Genomic DNA, 26,063 nt, shown 5'->3' with positions numbered 1-26,063 from the left:
TTTTTTTTTTACAATTACATTTTTTGTTCTTTTTTTTTTTACAATGCTTTTTGTGGGGGGAGGGGGTTGAGGTGTCAGTAGGACAGTGGATGGTGTCTTTTGTTTGTCTTTGTTTTTTCTATTGTACTATTGTACTATTTGTACTATTTGTTTTTCTTATTTTTTTTTTTTGTCAGGATAAAAGATTTAAGGGGTGGCCCAGTTAGGCAACTGTGACGGGAAACTTTTTAGTCAGTGATGTTTTCATATATGAATAGCACCAAAATAACCTTGTTGAGGCTGGTTTTGTTAATGTACTTTAAGGCCCCTTTCACACCGACACGTTTTTCAGGCGGTTTAGCGCTAAAAATAGCGATGCTATACCGCCTGAAGAAAATCATGCCATGCAGTCTTCAGTGTGAAAGCCCGAAGGCTTTCTCACTGAAGCGGTGCGCTAGCAGGACCGCTCCAAAACTCTTGCTAGCCGCATCTTTGGAGCGGTGAAGAAGCGGTGTGTTTACAGCTTTTTCACCGCTCCTTCCCATTGAAATCAATGAGAAACCGTGGTAATATGCCTCTGCAGAGGCGCATTGCCGGCGGTATTAACCCTTTTCCGGCCGCTAGCAGGGGTTAAAACCACACCGCTAGTGGTCAAATATTGCGGTAAATACGACGGTATAGCAGCGCTAAAAATCGCCCTGCTATACCGCCAGCGCACCTCCTGTGCCCAGTGTGAAAAGGGCCTTAGTAATTAAATGTTAAAAACTAGAAAAAGAGCATGTTTTGTATACTTTGTATGAAAAGTCCCAAAAATGAATGGGTTATTTGCAGAGATTAAAAATACTTTTCTGTGCCTTTACCTAAAAAGTTAGTCGCTGGGTCTGTCTAAGCACTGAGCTGACTTGATTGTAGAGGCTAATCTACTTTCCCTATAAGTGTGCGGTCACTAAGTCCATGTGCTCTATGTCCATCCAGGGTTCATAAAGTCACCCCAGGGTGATGTGTGGTCAGTAGCAGTGGTGGTGCGTCCATAAAGGGTGCACGGGCACCGCCCCCTCTCTCCTGCCACCTGTCTATCACCATAGATAGATTCATGCATTGCATTAATCTATCTCTGGCCAGCCCTGCCACCCCCTATTCAGGTATCCAGTCCCTTTTCTGACACCGGGCACCTGAATTACAGTGGCGGGGTATTTTTTGGAAGCACCTGATTAGAGCCATAGGCTCTAATAGGCATCCAAACAGGTGAACAGCGGCGACATGCTGGGCGCTCGCTGTTCACTCAGTGTTGTGTTAGCAAAGCAAATGTATATCCGCATTCCTAACACTGAACCGCCTCTAAGCCAATCAGGTGCTCGGGTCTGTTACCTGTCACCTGATTGGCTGAAACGACAGGTGCTGTGATTGGATGCCTATCACAGAGGATGGGAAGAGACGACAGGAGAAGACATCGAAGAGCGTGAAGGACACCGGACACCACTCGCCCGCCTGCCGCCGTGCCCTGCTGCCCCACCGAGACAAGGTAAGTGGTAAGGTAAGTGGTGGGAGGGGGATGCACACTGGCAGCATTTAATGGGCACACTGACGGCAATTGATGGGCACACTGGCAGCAATTGATGGGCACAGTGCCAGCAATTGATGGGCACACTGGCAGCAATTGATGGGCACAGTAACGGCAATTGATGAGCACACTGGCAGCAATTAATGGGCACAGTAGCGGCAATTGATGAACACACTGGCAGCAATTGATGGGCACAGTGCCAGCAATTGATGGGCACAGTAATGGCAATTGATGAGCACACTGGCAGCAATTGATGGGCACAGTAGTGGCAATTTATGGGTACAGTGGCTGCATTTGATGAGCACAGTAGCAGCAATTGATGAGCACAGTGTCAGCAATTGATGGGCACACTGGCAGCAATTGATGGGCACAGTAGTGGCAATTGATGAGCACACTGGCAGCAATTGATGGGCACAGTAACGGCAATTTATGGGTACAGTAGGGGAATTTGATGGGCACAGTGGCTGCATTTGATGGGCACAGTGAGGGCAATTGATGGCACATTGGCTGCATTTGATGCCACAGTGGCTGCTTATAATGTGGGTGCATTTGGTGGGCACAGTGGCTGCGTTTGATGGCACAGTGGCGGCAATTGATGGGCACAGTAGCTGAGTTTGATGGGCACAGTAGCTGCGTTTGATGGCACAGTGGTGGCAATTGATGAGCACAGTAGCTGCGTTTGATGGGCATAGTAACAGCGTTTGATGGGCACAATAGCGGCAATTGATGGGCACAGTAGCTGCGTTTTAAGGGCACAGTGGCTGCAAATGATGGGGTTTGTTTTCAGTTTGTTTGCGCCCCATGAAACATTTTGATCTTGAGCCGCCAGGTGCGGAGCTCGGTGTGAGGTCCTCCTGCGATCTTTAGCAGCACACACACATATGATGACACATCGGTAAATGATTCGGATGGTTTGTCCACATGTTGTGCGCGCTGTCAGTGTCCCTCCGCCCATCACCCCTCCCCTTACACACCTTAGTATGAGTCTTGGCCCCGCCCCTGGGCGCCCCGCCCCTCCACTCCGACATCTAAAGACTAGAGCTGACTTTCAGTGCCTGCAGTGCCCGGCTGGTGTGTACATGTGGAGCGGACACGGACTATTAATGCTGCCAGCCATCACTCCCCTCCGCCTGGCACCTTGGCATCTCTTCTCTATGGAATAAGGATCGTTGTTCTCCGGGGAGGGAGGAGGACCCTGCTGTCACATTCCCTGTCTACACCGAGCTGACAGCTGCTATATACATGAACCATACATTCTGCCCCGGACTACAGGATGAATCTGGGGGGTCTGCTAATGTATGTGGGGCTCCTCTATGCGGTTCGTGCTGAGGTGAGTCCGATCATCTGGAATAATCATCAGCCTTACCAGAGACACCTAAAATGTACATTACCATAGCAACTAATTAGAGATGAGATTTCATCAGTGAGTATATGATGAACTAATGGAAGGTGATTGCTGATTGGCTGCTCTGAGTTGCTGTGCACCTTGGCTCTACTGTATGGGCAACTTTGTCATAGTGTGTGTACAGATCGAATGGACTGTCTATTATACACAACACATCGGATGGAAGCTGCTTGGTTTTTGGGTTTTACTAAACATATTGGGGTCTGTTTGTGAATGTTTTCACCCAAGATCAATGCAACTTTCACCCAGGATTCACACATTTCTCTGATTGGATCCAGGTAGAAAATTGTGTAAATATTCGGTGAAAGTGTTAGGAATTTTAGGTAAAGGTAATAATAAATAGTCCCCAAATGGTCAACTCACAAAAACATATTATATGTGTTTATTATTATTATTTGTGTTTGCCTTCCTTTTTATTATTGTTACTATTTCATTAGTATTTTTTATTATTCTTATTTATTATTCTTGCTATAATATTATTAGTATCATCAATATATATATATATATATATATATATATATATATATATATATATATATATATATATATATATATATATATATATATATATTTTAATGATTATTATAATTGGTTCTTTTTTTTCTTTTATTATTATTTTTTATTTTATTATGTGTTATTTTCTTATTTATTCTGCTATTATATGTGTTTATTATTATTATTTGTATTAGCCTTCCTTTTTATTATTGTTACTATTTCATTAGTATTTTTTATTATTCTTATTTATTTTTATTACTATAATATTATTAGTATCATCAATATATATATATATATATATATATATATATATATATATATATATATATATATATATATATATATATATTTTTTTAATGATTATTATAATTGTTTCTTATTTTTCTTTTATTATTATTTTTCTTTTTATTATGTGTTATTTGCTTATTTATTCTGCTGAATGTACCATTCTTTCATGGCTCTGTGGATCCTCTATGTAAAAGATTATTGCACAGATGTTTTCTGAATCCTGTCCTTCAGCTGGCATTAATGATGACTTTCTAGGTATCCATGGCAGAATCTAGAAAGCAAAGTCCCAGGTGGATGTAAAATAATGCCTTCTGATATAAAGTGCAATGCATAGAAGTGACAGTTCCATAGAGCTGTTATGTGGTTGCCTATGATAAGAGCACTGGCAATGGTGTGTTTGTACATGGGTGATGTGGGAAGGTGGTTGGCAGTGGGTGCCAGTTGTAGAGGTGACCTGTGCAGTCCCAAGTCATGGCCTGCTGCACCTGCCAGGGACGGTGTGTGTGTGTGTTTGCGGAAGTGTGATCACAGCAGTGAATGTGCAGCCTCAGGGACAGAGTTCTGAGATGCCTGAGGAGGGCAGGTTACATTACAACACAAATACTCGCCTGGGAGGCAGGGAGAGGACAGGCACGAAGGAGATAGGAAGACAAACTCGGAGAGAGTTAAAAAGGCCCAGTGATAAGTATCTTTGATGGATTCCTTTTGATCAGCCTTCATCCACATTTTTTATTACACAGTAACCCTTGAAATAATGTTCAGGTTTTAGGGAACTGCTTATAATTGTTAAATTCGCAGCTCAAAGGACTATGGCGTGAACAGCAAGTTTTTATATAATAATAGAAGCGTAAGGAATGTGGTATACTTACTGTTTGTGGTACCTGGGGCTTCCATGTACAACCATTTGTTTTACCAGTAATAATGAAAGGCAACAAGTGATAATGGCCAGGAAAGAAACCTTACATTGGTGGTCAGTAGAAACGTAGTGCCCACATGTGTTTGCGGGCAGTAAAGTTGCCCTGTACACTGGAGATTAGTGATGGGCTTTGTTACATTGATGGTCAAAGTAGTGTCTCTTACACTGGTGGTCAGTGATGTCCCCATTTACACTGGTGGTCAGTGATGTCCCCATTTACACTGGTGGTCAGTGAAGTCCCCATTTACACTGGTGGTCAGTGAAGTCCCCATTTACACTGGTGGTCAGTGAAGTCCCCATTTACTCTGGTGGTCAATGAAGTCCCCATTTACTCTGGTGGTCAATGAAGTCCCCATTTACTCTGGTGGTCAGTGAAGTCCCCATTTACACTGGTGGTCAGTGAAGTCCCCATTTACACTGGTGGTCAGTGAAGTCCCCATTTACACTGGTGGTCAGTGAAGTCCCCATTTACACTGGTGGTCAGTGAAGTCCCCATTTACACTGGTGGTCAGTGAAGTGCTTTATTACATTGATGGTCAGCATAGTGCCCCTTAGACTGGTGATCAGTGACAGTTACATCGGTGGTGAGTACATTTTCCCTTATATTGGCGGTAAGCAAAGTGCTTTGCTAGATTGGTGGTCAGTAAGAAGGGCCCCCCCTTAAGCTGGGTATACAGAGGTCGAATATCGGGAAACAACGGGCCATTTAAAAAAAACAGCAATCGGCCCGTGTGTATGTCCGGTCTGTCCCACGGAAGCCGTCCATACAGACGGGCCAATGGCAGAGAGTGCAGATCAGAGTGTTCTTTCGGGGGGGTGGGCCCTGTCAGAACACAACAGCCCAGCGGGGGAGATCGCTGATCTAACCTCCCATCGTTAGTACAGCGGCTCAGATGTGTTGAACATAAAATAAATAAAAATAGTGTGTACCCGGCATGAGGATGGTGGTGTGTGAAGAAGAGCCCACTACACTAGTGGCCAGTGTAGTGCCCCTTACATTGGTGGGGTCAGTGAAGTGCTCTGTTCCATTGGTGGTGAGTAAAGTGTTCTGCTACATTGGTGGTCAGTGAAGTGCTCTGTTCCATTGGTGGAGTCAGTGAAGTGCTCTGTTCCATTGGTGGTGAGTAAAGTGTTCTGCTACATTGGTAGTCAGTGAAGTGCTCTGTTCCATTAGTGGTGAGTAAAGTGTTCTGCTACATTGGTAGTCAGTGAAGTGCTCTGTTCCATTGGTGGTGAGTAAAGTGTTCTGCTACATTGGTGGTCAGTGAAGTCCCCATTTACATTGGCGGTCAGTACGATTTCCCTAACATTGGTGCTTGATGAACTGCTTTGTGAGGCATTGAAGAAGAGTACCCTGGGCTGTGAAGAAGGGCCCCGTTGCACTGGTGGTCAGTGCGCAGTGCCCCTTACATTGGCAGTTAGTGAGAAAATCGCTCCTTACATTGTTGGTCAGTGAACTGCCCTGTTACAATGTTGGTCAGTTGAGAACGGCCCCTTAATTTGGAGGTCAGTGGAGAAGAGCTACTTTTAGATTGGTGGCCAGTGGAGAAGAGCCCATTACACTGATGGTCAATGAGAAAAATACTCCATACATTACTGGTCAGTAAATTGCTCAGTTACATTACTGGTCAGTAAAGTGGTCAGTTACATTACTGGTCAGTAAAGTGCTCAGTTACATTACTGGTCAGTAAAGTGCTCAGTTACATTACTGGTCAGTAAAGTGCTCAGTTACATTACTGGTCAGTAAAGTGCTCAGTTACATTACTGGTCAGTAAAGTGCCCAGTTACATTACTGGTCAGTAAAGTGCTGTTACATTACTGGTCAGTAAAGTGCTCTGTTACATTACTGGTCAGTAAAGTGCTCAGTTACATTACTGGTCAGTAAAGTGCTCAGTTACATTACTGGTCAGTAAAGTGCTCTGTTACATTACTGCTCAGTAAAGTGCTCTGTTACATTACTGCTCAGTAAAGTGCTCAGTTACATTACTGCTCAGTAAAGTGCTCTGTTACATTGGCGGTCAGTTGAGAAGGGCCCCCTAGAGTGAAGGCCACTGGAGAAGGACCCCCTTTAGATTGGTGGGCAGTGAAGAAGAGCCCCATTATATTGGCAGTCACTGAAAAAATGCTGCTTACAATGCTGGTCAGTGAGAAGAGTTCCCCCCTTACAGACAGCCAAAAAGCTCATTGATGTCTGTGGATAGCATTGGACGCTATCTTAGATGCAGAAGTCACCATTGCGTAGGAACCCCTAGCAACATCTGGAGGAATCTTGCGGTTTCTATGGAACTCTGGTTTAGATGAGATGTGTGGACTTGGCATCCAAGTGGCTGTGGAACATCAGAGAAAACATGAACAGGAAAACAACTGTATATCATTACCAATTAAGTGCAAGGCACATAAAAAGCGGGTGAACAATTGACCTGGCACATGACTGTCCCATAGGATGCACATGAACGGACCATGCATAGAACTCAAGTCACAAACTTTAATAATGATCTTTATTTGCAGCCATGTGACTGTAATCTTATAACTGTTACTTTTTTTAAAGTAAGGACCGCTATGCTTGTTAGCTTTGTTATCTTCTGAAGTTTATACATTGAGGAAATGGCATCATTGTAAGTGGTTATCCAGGAAAATCCATTTCACGTGGATTATTCTTCCTCGAAGTGCTAGCGGGGTCACAGTGTGCCATACACGTACGCTGGTTGCTGGCTGTAAAGGAATCATCCTGTGTCAGTTTTAGGTCTAAGCAATGTGAATTAACCAATAGCTTCTCCCCAAGTAACGTCACAGTTATGCATGTAGATCCCAGCTGTGGATACATAATTGTAAAGGATGGGTTTGGTGGTGCCCCATGTCTAGAACTTTGGTACATCTAAGAGCATGTGTCACAGCAGGGGTAGACAGGAGCTGGCTTTCCAGCTGTTGCCTACCTGCCTGGCAGGACATAACAGGAATGTGAAAAGATTTGGGCCGCTTAGGCTGGGCAGGGTTTGAAGCACTTCTTGTAATGATACATGTTCCTTGGCTGCCTTCCAGTACAGGTGCAACATGTCAGGATGTCTGGACCTCCTTGCCTCCTTTGTTTCTTTGTTTATAGTTTTTTTTTTTTTTCTTTTTACAAGTCTTCAGTTTATTGCTACTTTTATCTTTGTTTAATCATAGCAATGTTCTCTTAGCATTCCTCTTAGATAAGACATGTTAACACATTAGTATTTTTGTATTTTTACTATATGTATATAATATATCTGCAATTCTTTGCTTTAGGCTAGGTTTACACCTGAACTTGAGCTTCATCAAGTGTTTTTGAAAAGTTGTTTTATGTGCGTTTTGAATGCACATTTTTTTTTGGGTGCTTTTAAGCTTGAGCGTTTTTATTTTGGCCAATAGAAAGATAGTTACTAGAAGAGGGAGAGGCAAGATTTCCATTACATCTAATGGTGCCCTTTTAGGCTAGGTTCACAGCTGTGTGGGTGGTGCTGCTGTGGGACCCGCACAAATTCCCGCAGCTGAAACCACCTGCACAGTGAAATGAGGGACCCGTGGGTGGTTGCCAATAATCCTAATGGCACGCCGCCTGCACTGGATATCACACCTGCACTGGGAACCACACTGTACTCGCAGTTCGTGTGCAGGCTGCAATTTCCAAAGTAGTGCAGGGACTTCTTTCCTGTGTTTCACGGTGCACAGCAGCCCATTCAAATGTGCCCGAGCAAATGCGTGCCGCACAAGTGTGAACCTAGCTTTAGGGCCAGTTCACACCACATGCAGCCCAGTGTGTTTTTTTTCTGCATCAAAAATGCATGGAAAGTAGATTATATGGTTTCCAATGGCATAGTTCATACCAGTGCTTGCGGTTCCAGTGCGTTCCAGTTCTAGAAAAAAAGTAGAACATGCTGCATTTTTCCTGCACTGGACTGTACTGGAACGCTGTAAAACGCATCAAAAACTTACTGAAACACACCAGGACTCACCTAAACGCACCAAAAACACACTGGAACACACATGTCTTTATTTAAGGTTAAGGAAAAAGAAAAAAACTTGTCAAAAACGCACATGCAGAAAAGCATCTGGACTGCGTTTCTATGGTGTGAACTGGCCCTTTCACCTGAGCATCATGTCTCTTGAAGCTTGAAAAAGTACATGAGTTTTTTTGTGCAGAGTTGTGCGTTTTTGGTCCATCTAGTATTCAGTTGGAGCACTTGAAAAATGCACGTGACACTCATATATTGGGAATCTTGATGTTGAGCATTGAAGCATTGTGGGAAATGCACAAGTGTGAACATAGCCTGATGCCGCATACACACGATCAGTTTTCTCGTTGGGAAAACTGTCAGGCCCCATACACACGACCGAGTTTCTCGACAGAATTCAGCGAGAAACTCGGTCGGAGCCGGATTCTGCCGAGAAACCCGGTCGTGTGTACACTTTTTAGCGAGGAACCCGTCGGGCCGAAAAGAGAAAATGTTCTCTATTTTCTCGTTAGTCAATGGGAAAAGTCGACCCGCCGAGATCCTCGGCGGCTTCAACACTGAACTCGACGAGGAACTCAATGTGTTTGGCACGTCGAGTTCCTCAGTCGTGTGTACGGGGCCTCATGTTCTCTCTTGGATGAGAAAACCGGCCGTGTGTAGGCTCTCCAGCAGTTTTCCCGACGAGAAAACCACCGAGAATCACAACAAGAAAATTTAGAACATGCTCCAAATTTTTCTTGTCGCAAATCGTGGTGTTTTTTTGCTCGGCAGTTTTCCCATATGGAAACACTGCTAGGGAGCCTACACACGGCCAGTTTTCTCGACCAAGAGAAAACCTGTTGGTTTTCACCACTAAAACTCGATCGTGTGTATGAGATTTGTCACGTTCATCAGCATGCTGCAGAGCAGGATCTCAGTAACTCACACTTTTAGAAGCCACGGCACTTCCTATCGCCAAAAGGCTGTCAAGAATCCTGGGACTTGTAGTTGCACTGCAACTGAGGCCCCGTACACACGTCCGAGAAACTCGACGGGCAAAACACATTGTTTTTCTTGTCGAGTTCCTTGTGAAGCCGCCGAGGATCTCGGCGAGCCAAGTTTCCCCATTGACTAACAAGGAAATAGAGAACATGTTCTCTATTTGGCTCGACGAGTTCCTCGTCGGTTTCCTCGGCCAAAAGTGTACACACAACCCATCGGCTCCCATCGAGTTTCTGGCTCAATTCTGCCGAGAAACTCGGTCGTGTGTACGGGGCCTGAGACTTATCAAGATGCTTGTGCCTATAGTAGGGACTAGAGAGATGCTTAATATATCAGCAAGTGATTCATGATTGCCAACCTCCAGCCCTTTCCTCCCTCAGCTCCGCTTTCTCTGTTTAGCCTTCTCACCTTTACATCAGGGCATTCATTTCTCTGAACAATAGCTGGCATCGTTCCTTGTGGTCCTAGTATTTCTTTCCTAGAAAGGCTGCATGCCAGAATTTTCTTTGTCCCGGCTTGTTTCTCTCTCTGGGCTGGGTTTTTATGTGTGGGAGAACTGTGTGCAGAGCCTAAACACCTTCATAAAATGTAAGAAGGGAATTCAAGCTGTGTATTAGCCGTGCTCTGATGTTTTCTGTTGACTTGATATGTTTTATCTGACTCTTTCAACACAGAGATGTCCGGTTAGTTATATTGTAGAGGCAACTTCATTAATAGTATGGTGTACATGTTAACACATTTACTTTTTTTTTTTTTCCAACTCTTCTGATCGTATATCTCGGTATGGCGTTAATGGAACAATTAGTGATGGCAACTGTCATCTCCTAAGCACTTTGCTTTGAAACTTGAAGTGGTAGAAGGTTTCTTTGCTACTGAACTATTGAGTTTACTCTCAGAGGTTTCATCTCTCTTATTTCATTCATCTCCTTTCATGAAAGTAAAATATGATTGTTTGCTGTGGGTGGCTGCACATTTCACATCACTATTACTCTCTGCCCTTACCAAGAATAGCAAATCTATCCTCATTTTGTTGCTTGTGTACTGAATTGGATTGACATAGCTGTGCTTGCTCAACAGCAACACGTCAACTGTTCACGAAACATCCATTCATGTTGTCTGAAGAGTAAACCAGGTCAAATATTCCATACTTTTTAATAAGGTTGTCCCGATACCGATACTAGTATCGGTATCGGTACCGATACCGAGCATTTGCGCAAGTACTTCTACTCGCGCAAATGCTCCCGATGCTTCACCCGATATATTTTTTTTCAGAGCGAGAGCGGGCGGAGAGGGGGCGGCGAGGGGAGCAGTGCAGTCCTCAAAGAGAAAGCCAAGACCCCCTCCCCCGCCGCCACCGTCTAGTTGATAAGCACAGGAAACAATACAGCTTTCATTTGAATAGCTGTGTGTTCACCCGTCACGCCTCGTCATATATAGCCCATCCCCCTTGTCCGGGCACTTTGATAGACAGATCACCCGTCCCATGATTGGATGGGTGATCTGTCTATCAAAGTACCCGGACAAGGGGGAGGGGCTATATATGACGAGGCGCGGGAACACACAGCTATTCAAATGAAAGCTGTATTGTTGATGGCGATGGCGGCGGGGGGGGGGGGGAGGTCTTGGCTTTCTCTTTGGGGACATGGCTGCATTTGTGGTGGGCATGGCTGCATTTGTGGGGACACGGCTGCATTTGGGGACACATTTAAAAAAAAAGTATCGGTATTCGGTATCGGCGAGTACATGAAAAAAAGTATCGGTACTTGTACTCGGTCCTAAAAAAGTGGTATTGGGACAACCCTACTTTCTAACTGTCCCGGATTTGCCAGGACAGTTCTGCTTTTTAATCTGTTGTCCTGATACGGCTGTGTCCTGAACTGTGCCCAGAGTGGTGTCTTTGTATAATTCCCATACAACCAGAGTTTTATCTGCTGCTTGATTACTTGCATGTTAAGCCCTGTACACACGATCGGTTTGTCTGATGAAAACGGACCGATGGACTTTGTTTTCCATCGGTGAAAATAAAATAGAACATGTTTTAAAATGTTCCTATGGATAAAAAAACAATAGAAAAAAACGATCATCTGTGTGGAAGTCCATCGGTCAAAAATCCATGCATGCTCAGAATCAAGTCGACGTATGCTCGGAAGCATTGAACTTATCTTTTCTCAGCACGTCGTAGTGTTTTACATCACTGTGTTGGACACGGTCGGATTTTTGACTGATGGTGTGTAGGCAAGACTGATGAAAGTCAGCTTCATCGGATATCCGACGAAAAAATTCATCGGATTAGATTCCATCAGATATCCGATCGCGTGTACAGGGCTTTAGACTTCCACATACATGGCTCTGCAATATTGACTGGTCAGTTTACTTAGCTACTGGCAATGCAAGGCTGACACTGATCATTGTCGGTGTTGTGACTTGTAGCATATTGCTAAGCTTCTGCTGGGCCATAGTGGACACTTCCTGTGCAGCCTCATGGTATTCCTCAGGCCTACTAACCTTGGGTATCTGGTTAGTCTTTTGGGTGGGACACACTAGATAAGAATCCTACTTATAAAGGGGGGGCCCCATCTCAAATGGATATTGTTAGGAGGATGACTGGCATCACAAAGCAGTCTGCAAATTAGGGTACTAGGAACTCCACCTGTGTAGGGAATGGGGGGTTGGCTGTGGACCCACAGTGATCTCTGAGGGGGGTTGGAGAGTTAATTGGGGGTGCCACAGTGGTCTGTGGACACCATAGTAATATTGATAGAAAGGGGTAGGCTTGGGACCCCACAGGGATCTTTAAGGGGATGGTGGGGTGGTAGGCTCTGGACCCCACAGTAATCTGTGAAGAAAATAGGATGGATCGTTGGGGACCCCACAGTAATCTTAAAAGAGCTCACGCTGTGTACCCCTCTGTAATCTGTGAAACGGTTAGTAGGTCAGCCAGAGACCCCAAAGTGATCTGTAAAGTGATCTGTTAATGTGATTTATGTGGCTAGGGACTCTACAGTTACCGGCAAGTGTGGTTGTAGGTTAGGGACCCTTTAATGATTATGGGGCAACTAGGGCCTGTACAGTGATCTGCCAAGAAGAAAATATTTCCCTGCAGAAATCTGTGAAGGGGGTGTATTTGGTTAGGGAATCCTTCAGTCTTCTACAGAAGGGGGTGGGGATTTTACAGAGATCAGAATATTGGGATGGTAGGCATACTGTAGGAGCAAAGGGGTAACTTCATAACTAGGCTCTTGTAGAACCGCACTCTTTTTAATTAAATACAATGCCCCTAATTAAAGTACAAAGAATGCAAAAATGATATCAAATGTTCATGTAGCATTCAGTCATGCCACCCCAAAGAGAAAATAATCTTAATTTGGGGACTAAATGCAAATTTTACGCCTGTAGACAGTCTGCTGATTTGATATTCAGTGACAGTACATGACTCAGTATGGTGATGAGGTATATTTGAAACTAATTTCATGATAAGACGAGTCATTCCCGGGAGATTGTAAATGTCTGCAGATGATAAGGATAGTCGTTGCTCATTTTCTCTAACATGAATATGTAAATCTGTCGGCTTTATATAGATTTATTATTTTCAGTAAATAGTAAACATGCTTTTCTGATGATCATATTAAAAGTTTTCTGCTAATTCTTTGACAGGGGGACCCTATTCCAGAAGAGATGTACGAGAAAATTGCAGCAGGATCTGTCAAATCTATAAACGATATACGAAGACTACTGCAAATAGATTCCGTAGGTAAATCTCTACAGAACTGTCTTTCCATACACATTATTTTTTAAGATGGTTATATTGCAGGTGAAGTTTTTGGCCTGATGCTTATAATCTTTGCATTTGTGTGTAACAAATTGTAAATCGTTTCTGACTGATCATAATGTCTAGTTGTCTACCTGTCTGCTGGAAAATTTCTGTTGTTTGATACCATGTGGGTACAAACCTTTTTTCATGTTAATGGCATATAAATATACTGTGTGCGTGCGTATATATATATATATATATATATATATATATATCTATCTATCTATCTATATATATATATATATATATATATATATATATATATATATATATATATATAGATATATCGATATATATAAAATACACGCACACACTCTTCACCCCAGTCTAGAGGTTAATCAGTACACAGGTCTGACCCATGTGTGTAGGGAGTCCAGCCAGGAGCACAGTGTTTGCTATGCGGCACTGCGACCTCCCTTTCTGCTATTGTCTCTGTACGCACGTCAGACCCTTGCACTCGGCTATCTGTGTCTGGACACAACTTCCCCTCTTTGTCTGTTGTGCAAGTCTCCATCTCTGGCTTGTGCTTGAAAAGAATTCTTTGCGCCCCCCCCTTTCCACTAACCGCCCTCTCGCTTCCAGACTTCATCCAGCTGTAGCAGCTGTGTGTGCTATTAATACCTACAGGGTATATACAGCGGTGCTAAACCATGGCCATGCCAATGGGAACCTGGCATGAAAATATTAGGGATGCAGCAGGGGAGGATCCTGTATTTGGTTGCCCTTTACTGGTTTATGAATGATACGCCTTTCTGTGTGTGTGTGTGTGTGTGTGTGTGTGTATATATATATATATATATATATATATATATATATATATATATATATATATATATATATATATATATATATATATACACAGTATCTCACAAAAGTGAGTACACCCCTCACATTTTTGTAAATATTTTATTAGATCTTTTCATGTGACAACACTGAAGAAATTACACTTTGCTACAATGTAAAGTAGTGAGAGTACAGCTTGTATAACAGTGTCAATTTGCTGTCCTCTCAAAATAACTCAACGCGCAGCCATTAATGTCTAAAAGGCTGTCAACAAAAGTGAGTACATCCCTAAGTGAAAATGTCCAACTTGGACGCAATTAGCCATTTTCCCTCCCCGGTGTCATGTGACCCGTTAGTGTTACAAGGTCTCAGATGTGGATGGGGAGCAAGTGTGTTAAATTTTGTGTTATCGCTCTCACTCTGTCATACTGGTCACTGGAAGTTCAACATGACACCTCATGGCAAAGAACTCTCTGAGGATCTGAAAAAAATTATTGTTGCTCCTACATAAAGATGGCATAGGCTATAAGAAAATTGCCAATACCCTAAAACTGAGCTGCAGCATGGTGGCCAAGACCATACAGCAGTTTAACAGGACAGGTTCCACTCAGAACAGGCCTCGCCATCGTCGAACGAAGAAGTTGAGTGTGCTCAGAGTCATATACACCGCACACTGCATCAAATTGGTCTGTATGGCTGTCATACCAAGATGATGCACAAGAAAGCCTGCAAACCTTAGCAGACTAAGGACGTGGATTACTGGAACCATGTCCTGTGGTCTGATGAGACCAAGATAGACGTATTTGGTTCAGATGGAGGAGTACAAAGGAGGAGTAGAAAAACAAGTGTGTCTTGCCTACAGTCAAGTATGGTGGTGGGAGTGTTATGGTCTGGGGCTGCATGAGTGCTGCCGTCACTGGGGAGCTACAGTTCATTGAGGGAACAATAAATGGCAACATGTACTGTGACATACTGAAGCAGAGCATGATCCCCTTCCTTTCGGAAACTAGGCCGCAGGGAAGTATTCCAACATAACGACCCCAATTACACCTCCAAGATGACCGGTGCCTTGCTTAAGAAGCTGAGGGTAAAGGTGATGGACTGGTCAAGCATGTCTCCAGACCTAAACTCTATTGAGCATCTGTGGGACATCCTCAAACAGAAGGTGGAGGAGCGCAAGGTCTCTAACATCCACCAGCTCCGTGATATCGTCATGGAGGGGTGAAAGAAGATTCCAGTGCCAACCTTGGAAGCTCTGGTGAACTCCATGCCCAAGAGGGTTAAGGCAGTGCTGGAGAATAATGGTGGCCACACAAAATATTGACACTTTGGGCCCAGTTTGGACATTTTCACTTAGGGGTGTACTCACTTTTGTTGCCAGTGGTTTAGACATTAATGGTTGTGTGTTGAGTTATTTTGAGAGGACAGCAAATTTACACTGTTATACAAGCTGTACACTCACTGCTTTACATGGTAGCAAAGTGTTATTTCTTCAGTGTTGTCACATGAGATATAATAAAATATTTACAAAAATGTGAGGGGTGTACACATTTTTGTGAGATACTGTGTGTGTGTATATGTATATGTGTGTGTGTGTATATATATATATATATATATATATATATATATATATATATATATATAGAGAGAGAGAGAGAGAGAGAGAGAGAGAGAGAGAGAGAGAGAGAGAGAGAGAGAGAGAGAGAGAGAGAGAGAGAGAGAGAGAGAGAGAGAGAGAGAGAGAGAGAGAGAGAGAGAGAGAGAGAGAGAGAGAGAGAGAGAGAGAGAGACGTGCTGTTTGTTTTTAACCCTCCCTGCTAATTATGTTAAAACAATTGATGATAGGCCTTGTTTATATCTGTGCTATGCACGCTTCCCTGGTATGAAATTATCTTCCTGCAAACCAATGAGCTCCTCTTAATTATCTCCTTCCTCTATCAACAATAAATTATTATTTAGTAAATTTAGACGGGAGTGAACAATGCTTTAAATGTGCATGTTCATGTTTCAACAGCAACAGATGCGTCTTCCTGGTCTAAGCTAGTTATATGAGGACAGAAGTAACAATCATCCCCCCCCCCCCCCCTCCCCCCCCATACGCATACATGCCACATTTTCTTCTGTATTATCAACATGTTTATTGTGAAAGTATCTTAGGGAGTGACCCCTAAAGTAATCTTGTCATGAGGAAAATACAGAGGTTTCCACTACTGACCTCCTTCTGATAATGTCCACCGGCTTTCAAAAAGAGAGGTCAGCAATGGCAACCTCAATCAGATTTTGTGTGAAGGGGTTTTTGTTTCAGATGTTTCCAGTTGTCTCTTGAACCTCTTAGTCAGCCTTTCTCAACCTTCATAATATAGAGGAACCCGTAAAACAATTTTCAGGTCTCCAGAAACCTAGGCTAAAAATGATTATATCTACAGCTTACAGCATGATTAGTATGTTGTAGATGTTATAATAAATAAATGGATAAACAATGTGACATCGATACCTAGAACAAATCATTTTTTACCACCCAATGCTTTGTACAACTTGCATCAGTGGACAGGGACCCTTTAAATTACCGTATTTATCGCGGTATAATGCGCTCTCGCGTATACCGCGCACCCCTAATGTTGCCCCCGAAATTCCTGTAAAAAAAAAAGTTATATGATTTTATTACTTACAGTTTTAGTGTCTTCCCAGCGTCCATCGTCCGGTCCGGCGTCCGTCTGCGGCCTCGATGGTGTCCTCCCGGCTTCTCCAGCGCGCGCCTCACGTCGAGTCCCCGCTTCCCGCGCTCAGTTCGAACGCCTCCGCCGACATATACCGAGTGCAGTACACTCAGGTACATTCGGCAAGGCTCGGCTTAGCTCGCGCTGACGTTTATGCGTGAGCGAAGCCGAGCCTGGCCGAATGTACCCGAGTGTACTGCACTCGGTATATGTCGGCGCAGGATTTCAAACAGAGCGCGGGAAGCGGCTATCGGCGTATATTGCGCACCCACGATTTTCCCCTTATTTTAAGGGGAAATAGTGCGCGATATACGCCGATAAATACGGTATTGATCAGTGGAGAAGCAGCTCTTAATATCAGTGATCAGAGGAGAGGAAACCCTTTGCACTGGTGGTCAGCAGAGAAGGAACCCCTTACGTTGGTGGTTAGCAGAGAAAGGACCCTTAACATTTGTAGTTGGTGCAAAAGGAACTATTTGCATTAGTGGTCAGTGGAGAAGGAGCCATTTCATTGGTTGTCAGCAGAGAGGGAACCCTTTACGTTGGTCAGCAGAGAAGGAATCTTTTCCATTGGTGGTCAGTGGAGATGTAACCCTCTACATTGGTGGTCAGCAGAGAAGTAACCCTTTACATTTCTGGTCAGAGGAACTATTTACACTGGTGTTATGTGGAATGCTCCTTATATTGATGGTCAATGAAGTTTCCCCTTACGTTGTTGGTTAGTGAGAAGAATGCACCTGACATTGGTGGTCAATGTTGTGCCCCCTTACTTTGATGATCAGTGATAAATATGCCCTTTTAATAACAGTTAAACAGATCATTGGTGTTGATGTTGGTGTTGATGGCAGAGCCATGAATAAGCACTGAGACAGTGTGAAACGTGTAGGTTAATCTTTTCCCATATTTTGCTGCTTTTCTGTGGTGCATTTTCTATTCATTTTACAAATAAAGACAACTCAAGAGTTTTTTTGGAGTGTGTCTGTCCATCCTTTTGAAGTTTCTATCATTTGCCTAGTGCATTGCCGGCACCCTCAGTTTCCTGGGAGGTTCTTGATTGCTTAGTAGACCCACCTGGAGTGGTGACTCCCTTTCCCAGATCATTGGTGTCGGTTGTTACCTAATGAGAGGATGGTTTGCTAAGTGATGTTGGAAATATGCAGGCAGGTGGGAGATCAATCCAAGGAACCCATAGCAATCTTTACAAGATTTATAACCTAGTAAAAAAAAAAAAAAAAAGGTGCTCCGTATAATTATAAGAGGACAGCCCCATATAGTACAGGATACAGCAATGTATCCTATCAGTAAGACCTATTCTCCTGTGTACAGGACGATGCAAATTTTTACTGGTCAGTGTTTATTTCCCAAATGAACATGAAAGTTTAATCACATATAAGGATCTTCTATCCGTTAGAGTGAAGGCCCCACAATTGAATATTCCATACTTTATCCTCCTTTTATTTAAATAACAATTTTTACAGTTGCTGTATTTCTGAACATTTAGAATTATAGTGTTAATTATATGTAATTTAAGAATGTATAAACAAAATAACAGGGCAAAAAATGGAAGACTCAAGCATGTTAGCTTAAAGCGGTGGTTCACCCTCCTTCACATCATTAGACCATTACATTCGGCATCGTAGCGCGAGCTACGGTATGCCGGTCTTAAATTTTTAATCCCCGTACTCACTGTGCTATCGCTCATTGAAGAATCCGACTCCCGCGGGGAATGGGCGTGCCTATGGAGAGGGAGTATGATTGACGGCCGGCTCTGGCACGTCACGCTCCCCGAAGACAGCCGGAGTAGGTCTCGGTTCTTCACGGCGCCTGCGCACAGGCTATGCGCAGGCGCCGTGAATAGCCAAGCCTATTTCGGCTATTTCCGGAGAAGCGTGACGTGCCAGGGCCGGCCGTCAATCACCTTCTCTCACCATAGGAACGCCCATTCCCCGGAATCTTCAATGAGCCAAAGCACAGTGAGTACAGGGATAAAAAATGTAAGACTGGCATACCGTAGCTCGCGCTACGATGCCGAATGTAATGGTCTAATAAAAAAAAACATTTTTTTTTTTTTAACAGGGTGAACCCCCGCTTTAAAGGGGTTTTAAAAGCTTGTTTTTTATTTTCTAAATTGGTTCCTTTAAGCTAGTGCATTGTTGGTTCACTTACCGTACCATTTCCTTTGATTTCCCTTCTAAATGTTTTTTTTCTTTGTCTGAATTTCTCACTTCCTGTTCCTCCTTAGTAAGCTGTTTTGGCTGACTAACCCCCAGCCAGAACGGTTCTGATGGGGACAAGCTTACTGAGGAGAAACAGGAAGTGAGAAATTCAGACAAAGAAAAAAAACATTTAGAAGGGAAATTGAAGGAAAAGGTAAGAGAACCAACAATGCACTAGCTTAACCACTTAAGGACCGCCTAACGCCGATATACGTCAGCAGAATGGCACGGCTGGGCACAGGCACGTACCTGTACGTTGCCGTATAAGCCAAGTTTTTCAGCACATTTTTTGGTGCTGAAAATGCCCCCCTCGGCTTATACTCGAGTCTCCAGTTTGTGCCTGATCTCCCAGACTTTGGGGACCAGGTACCGTCCGTCTGGCCGGCCGGCCGTAGGTCCCCTGGACCCCAAACTTTGCCCACATATAGCCTCTACAAGTGTGCAAAGTTTGTTGTCCTACGGCCAGGGAGCACCGATTTTTCAAAGTCTGGCACCCCTTCCATAGACTCCCATGTTAAATGGTCATTTCTATGGTAACTTTGAGGACCCGGTACTTTGGCACACATGTAGCCCCAGTTATCCTCTACAAGTTTGCAAAGTTTGCTGTCTGGAAGACCTAGGGTCGGGGAGCACCGATTTTCCAAATCTGGGCACAGTGAGGCATGGGCACAGTGAGGCATGGGCACAGTGAGGCATGCACATGGACACAGTGAGGCATGCACATGGAAGCAGTGAGGCACAGTGAGGCATGCAGATGGACACCCTAGGCTTATACTCAAGTCAATACGTTTTCCCAGCTTTTTGTGGTAAAATTAAATGCCTTGGCTTATATTCGGGTCGGCTTATACTCAAGTATATACGGTATTATCTGTTAAAATAGTAGAAGATGACTTTGTTAAAATTGTATTTATCAAAATCTTTCTTGCTATTAAGCTAAATTATTTTGGATTTGCATTTGAGAGAAATCTCATGTACAAATTGACCAAACACTCCGTCACGTCTTAACGAAATGTGCTTGGGCATGTACTTTAAACTCGTTTACGAAGTAGGTGGAGGATTTGGGTGCTTACAGTGAACTTTAGAAACTCCAGTGTGCTATTATAATTCCTTCTAGAAGCCTCATTCATTTCTAGAAATGGTCATTTCATGAGTTGTGACATACACAATGAAGTGTCATTAATAAGCCTGGGGACAGTCAGACCCCAGCGTCTCCTGGCCTATTCACTGTTTGTCCTTGGTGTGTTCTCATACAGACAGGGTGTGGTGAATGTGCTGTTTTGGAAACACAACTTACTGAGGGTTACCAAAAATCTAAATAATAGCTATTGTCTTCTTTTATTCCTTTCCCAGAATAAAGTATATTTTTTGGTTCAAGGAAGTTTAATGAGTTAATAATATTAACACTGAACTATGTAGACTTTCATATACATGTTATATACTACTGTCAGTTTTATTATGTGTTCTAATGACATTTATCACCAAAACTTGCTAGAGTAGTGCTGGAGGGTAGTTAGTAATAGCCAGGTGTGATGATATACAAACCACTGTTATCCATGTTAAAATCATTTTTCTTGTAATATGTTTAATAAAAATGATTAACACATTGGAAGCTCAAAGTACTTAAGTTACTGCTTAAAAGGTAAGCCGTCCATACAAGGCTCAAATTTAGGGCGATTCCTGCTGAATGTCCCTGTTGGCACCTCCCAGCTCAACAAAAGTAGATTTCAAAATCAAATTCACTGTTTGGGTACTCGGATCGTCGCAGGTGCTGCTGCTATCTGAATACATTAACGGGAGAGTATATTCCACCATTCATGCTGTATGTATAGGGGGAATCAGTTGATTTTTCTCCTTCAGCCTATGGAGATGAATGAGGCCTCTTACACACGGCCGAGTTTCTCGGCAAAAACCAGCAAGAAGCTTGCTGGGTTTTTTTTTTTTGCCGAGGAAACCGGTCGTGTGTACACTTTTCGACAAGGAAACCGGCGAGGATCTCGTTGGGTCAAAAAGAAAGCATGTCTTCTTTTTCCCCAACGGGAATGGGAAAATTTGGCTCGCCGAGATCCTCGGTGGCTTCACAAGGAACTCGACGAGCAAAACGATGTGTTTTGCCCGTCGAGTTTCTCGGCCGTGGGTACGAGGCCTGAGAGAAAAATATCTAAGTATTGCTAAGCCTTAGCCTGGCCACACCTAGCTCCTGTTAGAGCCTAAAGTATTTTTGCTTATCTTCAAATCATCCCTTTTGTGTTTGTGGAGGACCTTGGATCCTAAAACTACCCTGATTATAAGTCTTAATCTTCTCTCCAAGTCCCAATTAGGGGAAGCCTATACTAAGAGAAACATGGGGGCTGCCAATGCTCCTTCATTCGAAAATGCTAGATGCCTGGCCTACATGTTGTTTTGCGGCAACTGTTTGTGATATCTTATGTTATGAAGCCTTAAGTGGGCCATACAATGATCGAAATTCTAACAGTCCGGATTTGAATTGGTGTGTGGCCTCCCCCAGTCAACGGAAGTCAATTATTTAATCAACTTCCATCAAAGAGATATGTTGAAAGATTTTCAGCTGATCGATCCATCTATTCTGATAGTGGCGGGTGCTGCTGCTTCGTTTGGGTAGATGTCAGAATCCGTGTATGGCCAGCCTAAGGTTAAAGCGGAGGTTCCGCGGGTTCTGTAAATCATTGTGAAAATCTGCAATGATTTGTAATATATATAGCACGGTACTACTCACTTGCTAGCCGCTTGTACGTCCGTCTGTTCCGTTTTCGTCCAAACGAAGAAGTTATAAAAAGTACTCCTGGGCTTTTCCATCTTGCTTGAAGCCCACAAGCAAACACTTCCTGGATTCCGTTATGCGCCCTCGTCACATGACGCGCTTTGCGAGTCATGTGACCCGCTTCCCGTGTCACGTGACACTGGAGCTAGCGCGAGAATACACGCCTGGCTATTTCGGATGGTCTCCTGTGAGTGTTGAAACGTCACTCCCAGGAGACATTGCGTCAAGGAAAAAGAGCGACACGCCCACTCCCGCAGGGAAGAAGACCCGTAAAGTGAGGCTGAATGCATCTGAATACAGGTAAGCGTTCAGATCTGGAAAAAAATTACAACGGTTCAGGCATGTATCACGGCTGCAGAAATGATAAATAGAAAGTTCAGTTTAAGGGTGAACCTCCGCTTTAACTATAGATATGAGTTGGTGGTCAGAAGATCCATCCCTGTAGAGTCATTCCACAAAGTCATCATGGTATACTTGAATATGACTGATGATAATTAATGATTTCCGTTGAATGTGCAGGTTTATATACTGGGCCCCTTTATGCTATTATAATTTGAAGAAAAGTGATTGTCCTAGCAGGTTCATTTTATTCTTTCCTCGGCAGAAACCTCCTAGTCTGCCTATCTAGAAGGGAAACAGTGTATCCATATTGGCCAAATCGGACAACAACTTGGCTCATGTCTGTCAGATCTCTGTATCTTTTATGGGTTCTGTATTGTCTATAAAATACAAATTGTAGTTTTGCTGTTGACCTGTTCTCGCGTGTACAAGGCTTTACAATACTCTTTAAATTTTTTTTAAGGTTCTATTAAGAATCACAAATAGGGCATGTGATTACCATTTAAGAATGTGTTTTCTCCTTATGTAAATCCAGTTGAGATGGAATGATACAGTACAACCTCCCCAGGCTCCGAATTCTAAATCCTAAATACCTTACTGTAAATTAGATAACTGCAATTAACTATCCCCCTTAGGCTCTAAGTAAATGAGGCATCCACTGCATGTACATATTGTATGGAAGAGCCCTGGGGCCATCATAAAAAAAAAAAATACTAAATTCTGAGTTTCAAAGTCAGAATTCTGAGATTAAAAAGACAGAATTCTGTGTTTCAAAGTCAGAATTCTGAGATTAAATCTCAGAATTCTGTGTTTCAAAGTCAGAATTCTGAGATTAAATGTCAGAATTCTGAGATTAAATGTCAGAATTCTGAGATTAAATGTCAGAATTCTGAGTTTCAAAGTCAGAATTCTGAGATTAAATGTCAGAATTCTGAGATTAAATGTCAGAATTCTGAGATTAAATGTCAGAATTCTGAGATTAAATGTCAGAATTCTGAGTTTCAAAGTCAGAATTCTGAGATTAAATGTCAGAATTCTGAGTTTCAAAGTCAGAATTCTGAGTTTCAAAGTCAGAATTCTGAGATTAAATCTCAGAATTCTGAGATTAAATGTCAGAATTCTGAGATTTAAAGTCAGAATTCTGAGATTAAATGTCATAATTCTGAGTTTCAAAGTCAGAATTCTATTTTAGTTACAGCATACAGTATGGGGAAGCAGGCAGTGCTGGGCTCTCTGGTTCCTCTACTGTATTAATAGTTCCTCAGTTTGCTGTCATCTGCTCTAACATAAAGAGGGATGCTGAAAACGAGTGTATTGTCTGTCTGTGTGTGTGTGGGGGGGGGGGGGGGGGGGGGGTGATGACACAGCTTCCATAGATAACAGAACACAATGCACCCCAACTTTGTGGAAACATTGCACTGTTGCCCCAACAAGAGGGAATTGTGAGCACAATGTGTGTCTTTGTTCAGAACGGCTTGATCATAGCAATTACATGTCTGGACTAATTCTTACAGAAAATGGACCCCATATTACACATAAAAATCAACAGAGGTATATAACTTGAGAATTAGCTCAATGCATAGAGTGACAGACTTGTGATTGATATTTTGTGGGTTCGAATCCAGGAAAGAGCACAATTTGTTTTTAAGTTATATGTATATATACATATTATTTTATACATTGCTCTTAGATTAAAATAGAGATGTCCCAATACCAATATTAGTAAATCAATATATTGAAAATGTATATGTCTTCAAAAAATTAAGCTCTGAGCTGGATTCGAACCCAAAACTTAGAAACACAGAAACACAGAAGTCTATTACTCTAACCACTGAGCTATAACCCAAGTCATAAATCTCTACTGTTTTTATAGGTTTAATATGGGGTTCATTCTCTGTAAGAATTAGTCCAGACATGTAATTGCTATGATTAAGCCGTTCTGACCATAGACACACATTGTCCTTCTGCCTTCTAGCCGTTCACAATTCTCTCATGTTGGGGCCACATTGCAATGTTTTCCACAAAGTTGGGGTGCATTGTGTTCTGTTATCTATGGAAGCTGTGTCACCAACCCCACCCACTCACACACAGAATACACTCGTTTTCAGCATCCCTCTTTATGTTAGAGCAGATGACAGCAAATGGAGGAACCAGAGAGCCCAGCACTGCCTGCTTCCCCATACTGTATGCTGTAACTAAGATAGATTTACAGATCAATATCTAGAGCACAAAACTTGTATGTCTGCAGAATCATGGTCTATGGGTGTTAATACATTATTGCTAAATGCTCCTAAAATCCTCCTAATAGAGACTACTATATTTAGAAACTCAGAATTCTGAGATTTAAAGTCAGAATTCTGAGATTAAATGTCAGAATTCTGACTTTGAAACTCAGAATTCTGACTTTTAATCTCAGAATTCTGACTTTTAATCTCAGAATTCTGACTTTTAATCTCAGAATTCTGACTTTTAATCTCAGAATTCTGACTTTTAATCTCAGAATTCTGACTTTGAAACTCAGAATTCTGACTTTTAATCTCAGAATTCTGACTTTTAATCTCAGAATTCTGACTTTTAAACTCAGAATTCTGACTTTTAAACTCAGAATTCTGACTTTGAAACTCAGAATTCTGACATTTAATCTCAGAATTCTGACTTTGAAACTCAGAATTCTGACTTTTAATCTCAGAATTCTGACTTTTAATCTCAGAATTCTGACTTTTAATCTCAGAATTCTGACTTTTAATCTCAGAATTCTGACTTTGAAACTCAGAATTCTGACTTTGAAACTCAGAATTCTGACTTTTAATCTCAGAATTCTGACTTTGAAACTCAGAATTCTGACTTTTAATCTCAGAATTCTGACTTTTAAACTCAGAATTCTGACTTTGAAACTCAGAATTCTGACTTTGAAACTCAGAATTCTGACTTTTAATCTCAGAATTCTGACTTTTAATCTCAGAATTCTGACTTTTAATCGCAGAATTCTGACTTTGAAACTCAGAATTCTGACTTTTAATCTCAGAATTCTGACTTTGAAACTCAGAATTCTGACATTTAATCTCAGAATTCTGACATTTAATCTCAGAATTCTGACTTTAAATCTCAGAATTCTGAGTTTCTAAATATAGTAGTCTCTATTAGGAGGATTTTAGGAGCATTTAGCAATAATGTATTAACACCCATAGACCATGATTCTGCAGACATACAAGTTTTGTGCTCTAGATATTGATCTGTAAATCTATCTTAGTTACAGCATACAGTATGGGGAAGCAGGCAGTGCTGGGCTCTCTGGTTCCTCCATTTGCTGTCATCTGCTCTAACATAAAGAGGGATGCTGAAAACGAGTGTATTCTGTGTGTGAGTGGGTGGGGTTGGTGACACAGCTTCCATAGATAACAGAACACAATGCACCCCAACTTTGTGGAAAACATTGCAATGTGGCCCCAACATGAGAGAATTGTGAACGGCTAGAAGGCAGAAGGACAATGTGTGTCTATGGTCAGAACGGCTTAATCATAGCAATTACATGTCTGGACTAATTCTTACAGAGAATGAACCCCATATTAAACCTATAAAAACAGTAGAGATTTATGACTTGGGTTATAGCTCAGTGGTTAGAGTAATAGACTTCTGTGTTTCTGTGTTTCTAAGTTTTGGGTTCGAATCCAGCTCAGAGCTTAATTTTTTGAAGACATATACATTTTCAATATATTGATTTACTAATATTGGTATTGGGACATCTCTATTTTAATCTAAGAGCAATGTATAAAATAATATGTATATATACATATAACTTAAAAACAAATTGTGCTCTTT

General features: G+C 42.4%; 1 protein-coding gene across 1 annotated transcript in view; it reads left to right on the top strand.

Moving 5' to 3' along the window:
• The first annotated feature begins 2,555 nt into the window (after positions 1-2,555).
• PDGFB (platelet derived growth factor subunit B) overlaps positions 2,556-26,063 on the top strand; it is a 47,736-nt gene continuing 24,228 nt past the window's right edge. Inside the window, exons 1-2 of the mRNA XM_040359495.1 lie at positions 2,556-2,870; positions 13,254-13,350. Of these exons, the coding sequence (XP_040215429.1) occupies positions 2,814-2,870; positions 13,254-13,350 (154 nt within the window). The 5' untranslated portion in view covers positions 2,556-2,813. The remainder of the gene's footprint in view (positions 2,871-13,253; positions 13,351-26,063) is intronic.

Source organism: Rana temporaria, chromosome 7 (genome assembly GCF_905171775.1).
Source record: "Rana temporaria chromosome 7, aRanTem1.1, whole genome shotgun sequence".
Classification (NCBI taxonomy): Eukaryota; Metazoa; Chordata; class Amphibia; order Anura; family Ranidae; genus Rana; species Rana temporaria.
The sequence above is the reverse complement of the archived record's forward strand: the minus strand, read 5'-3'. Positions and strand labels throughout refer to the sequence as shown.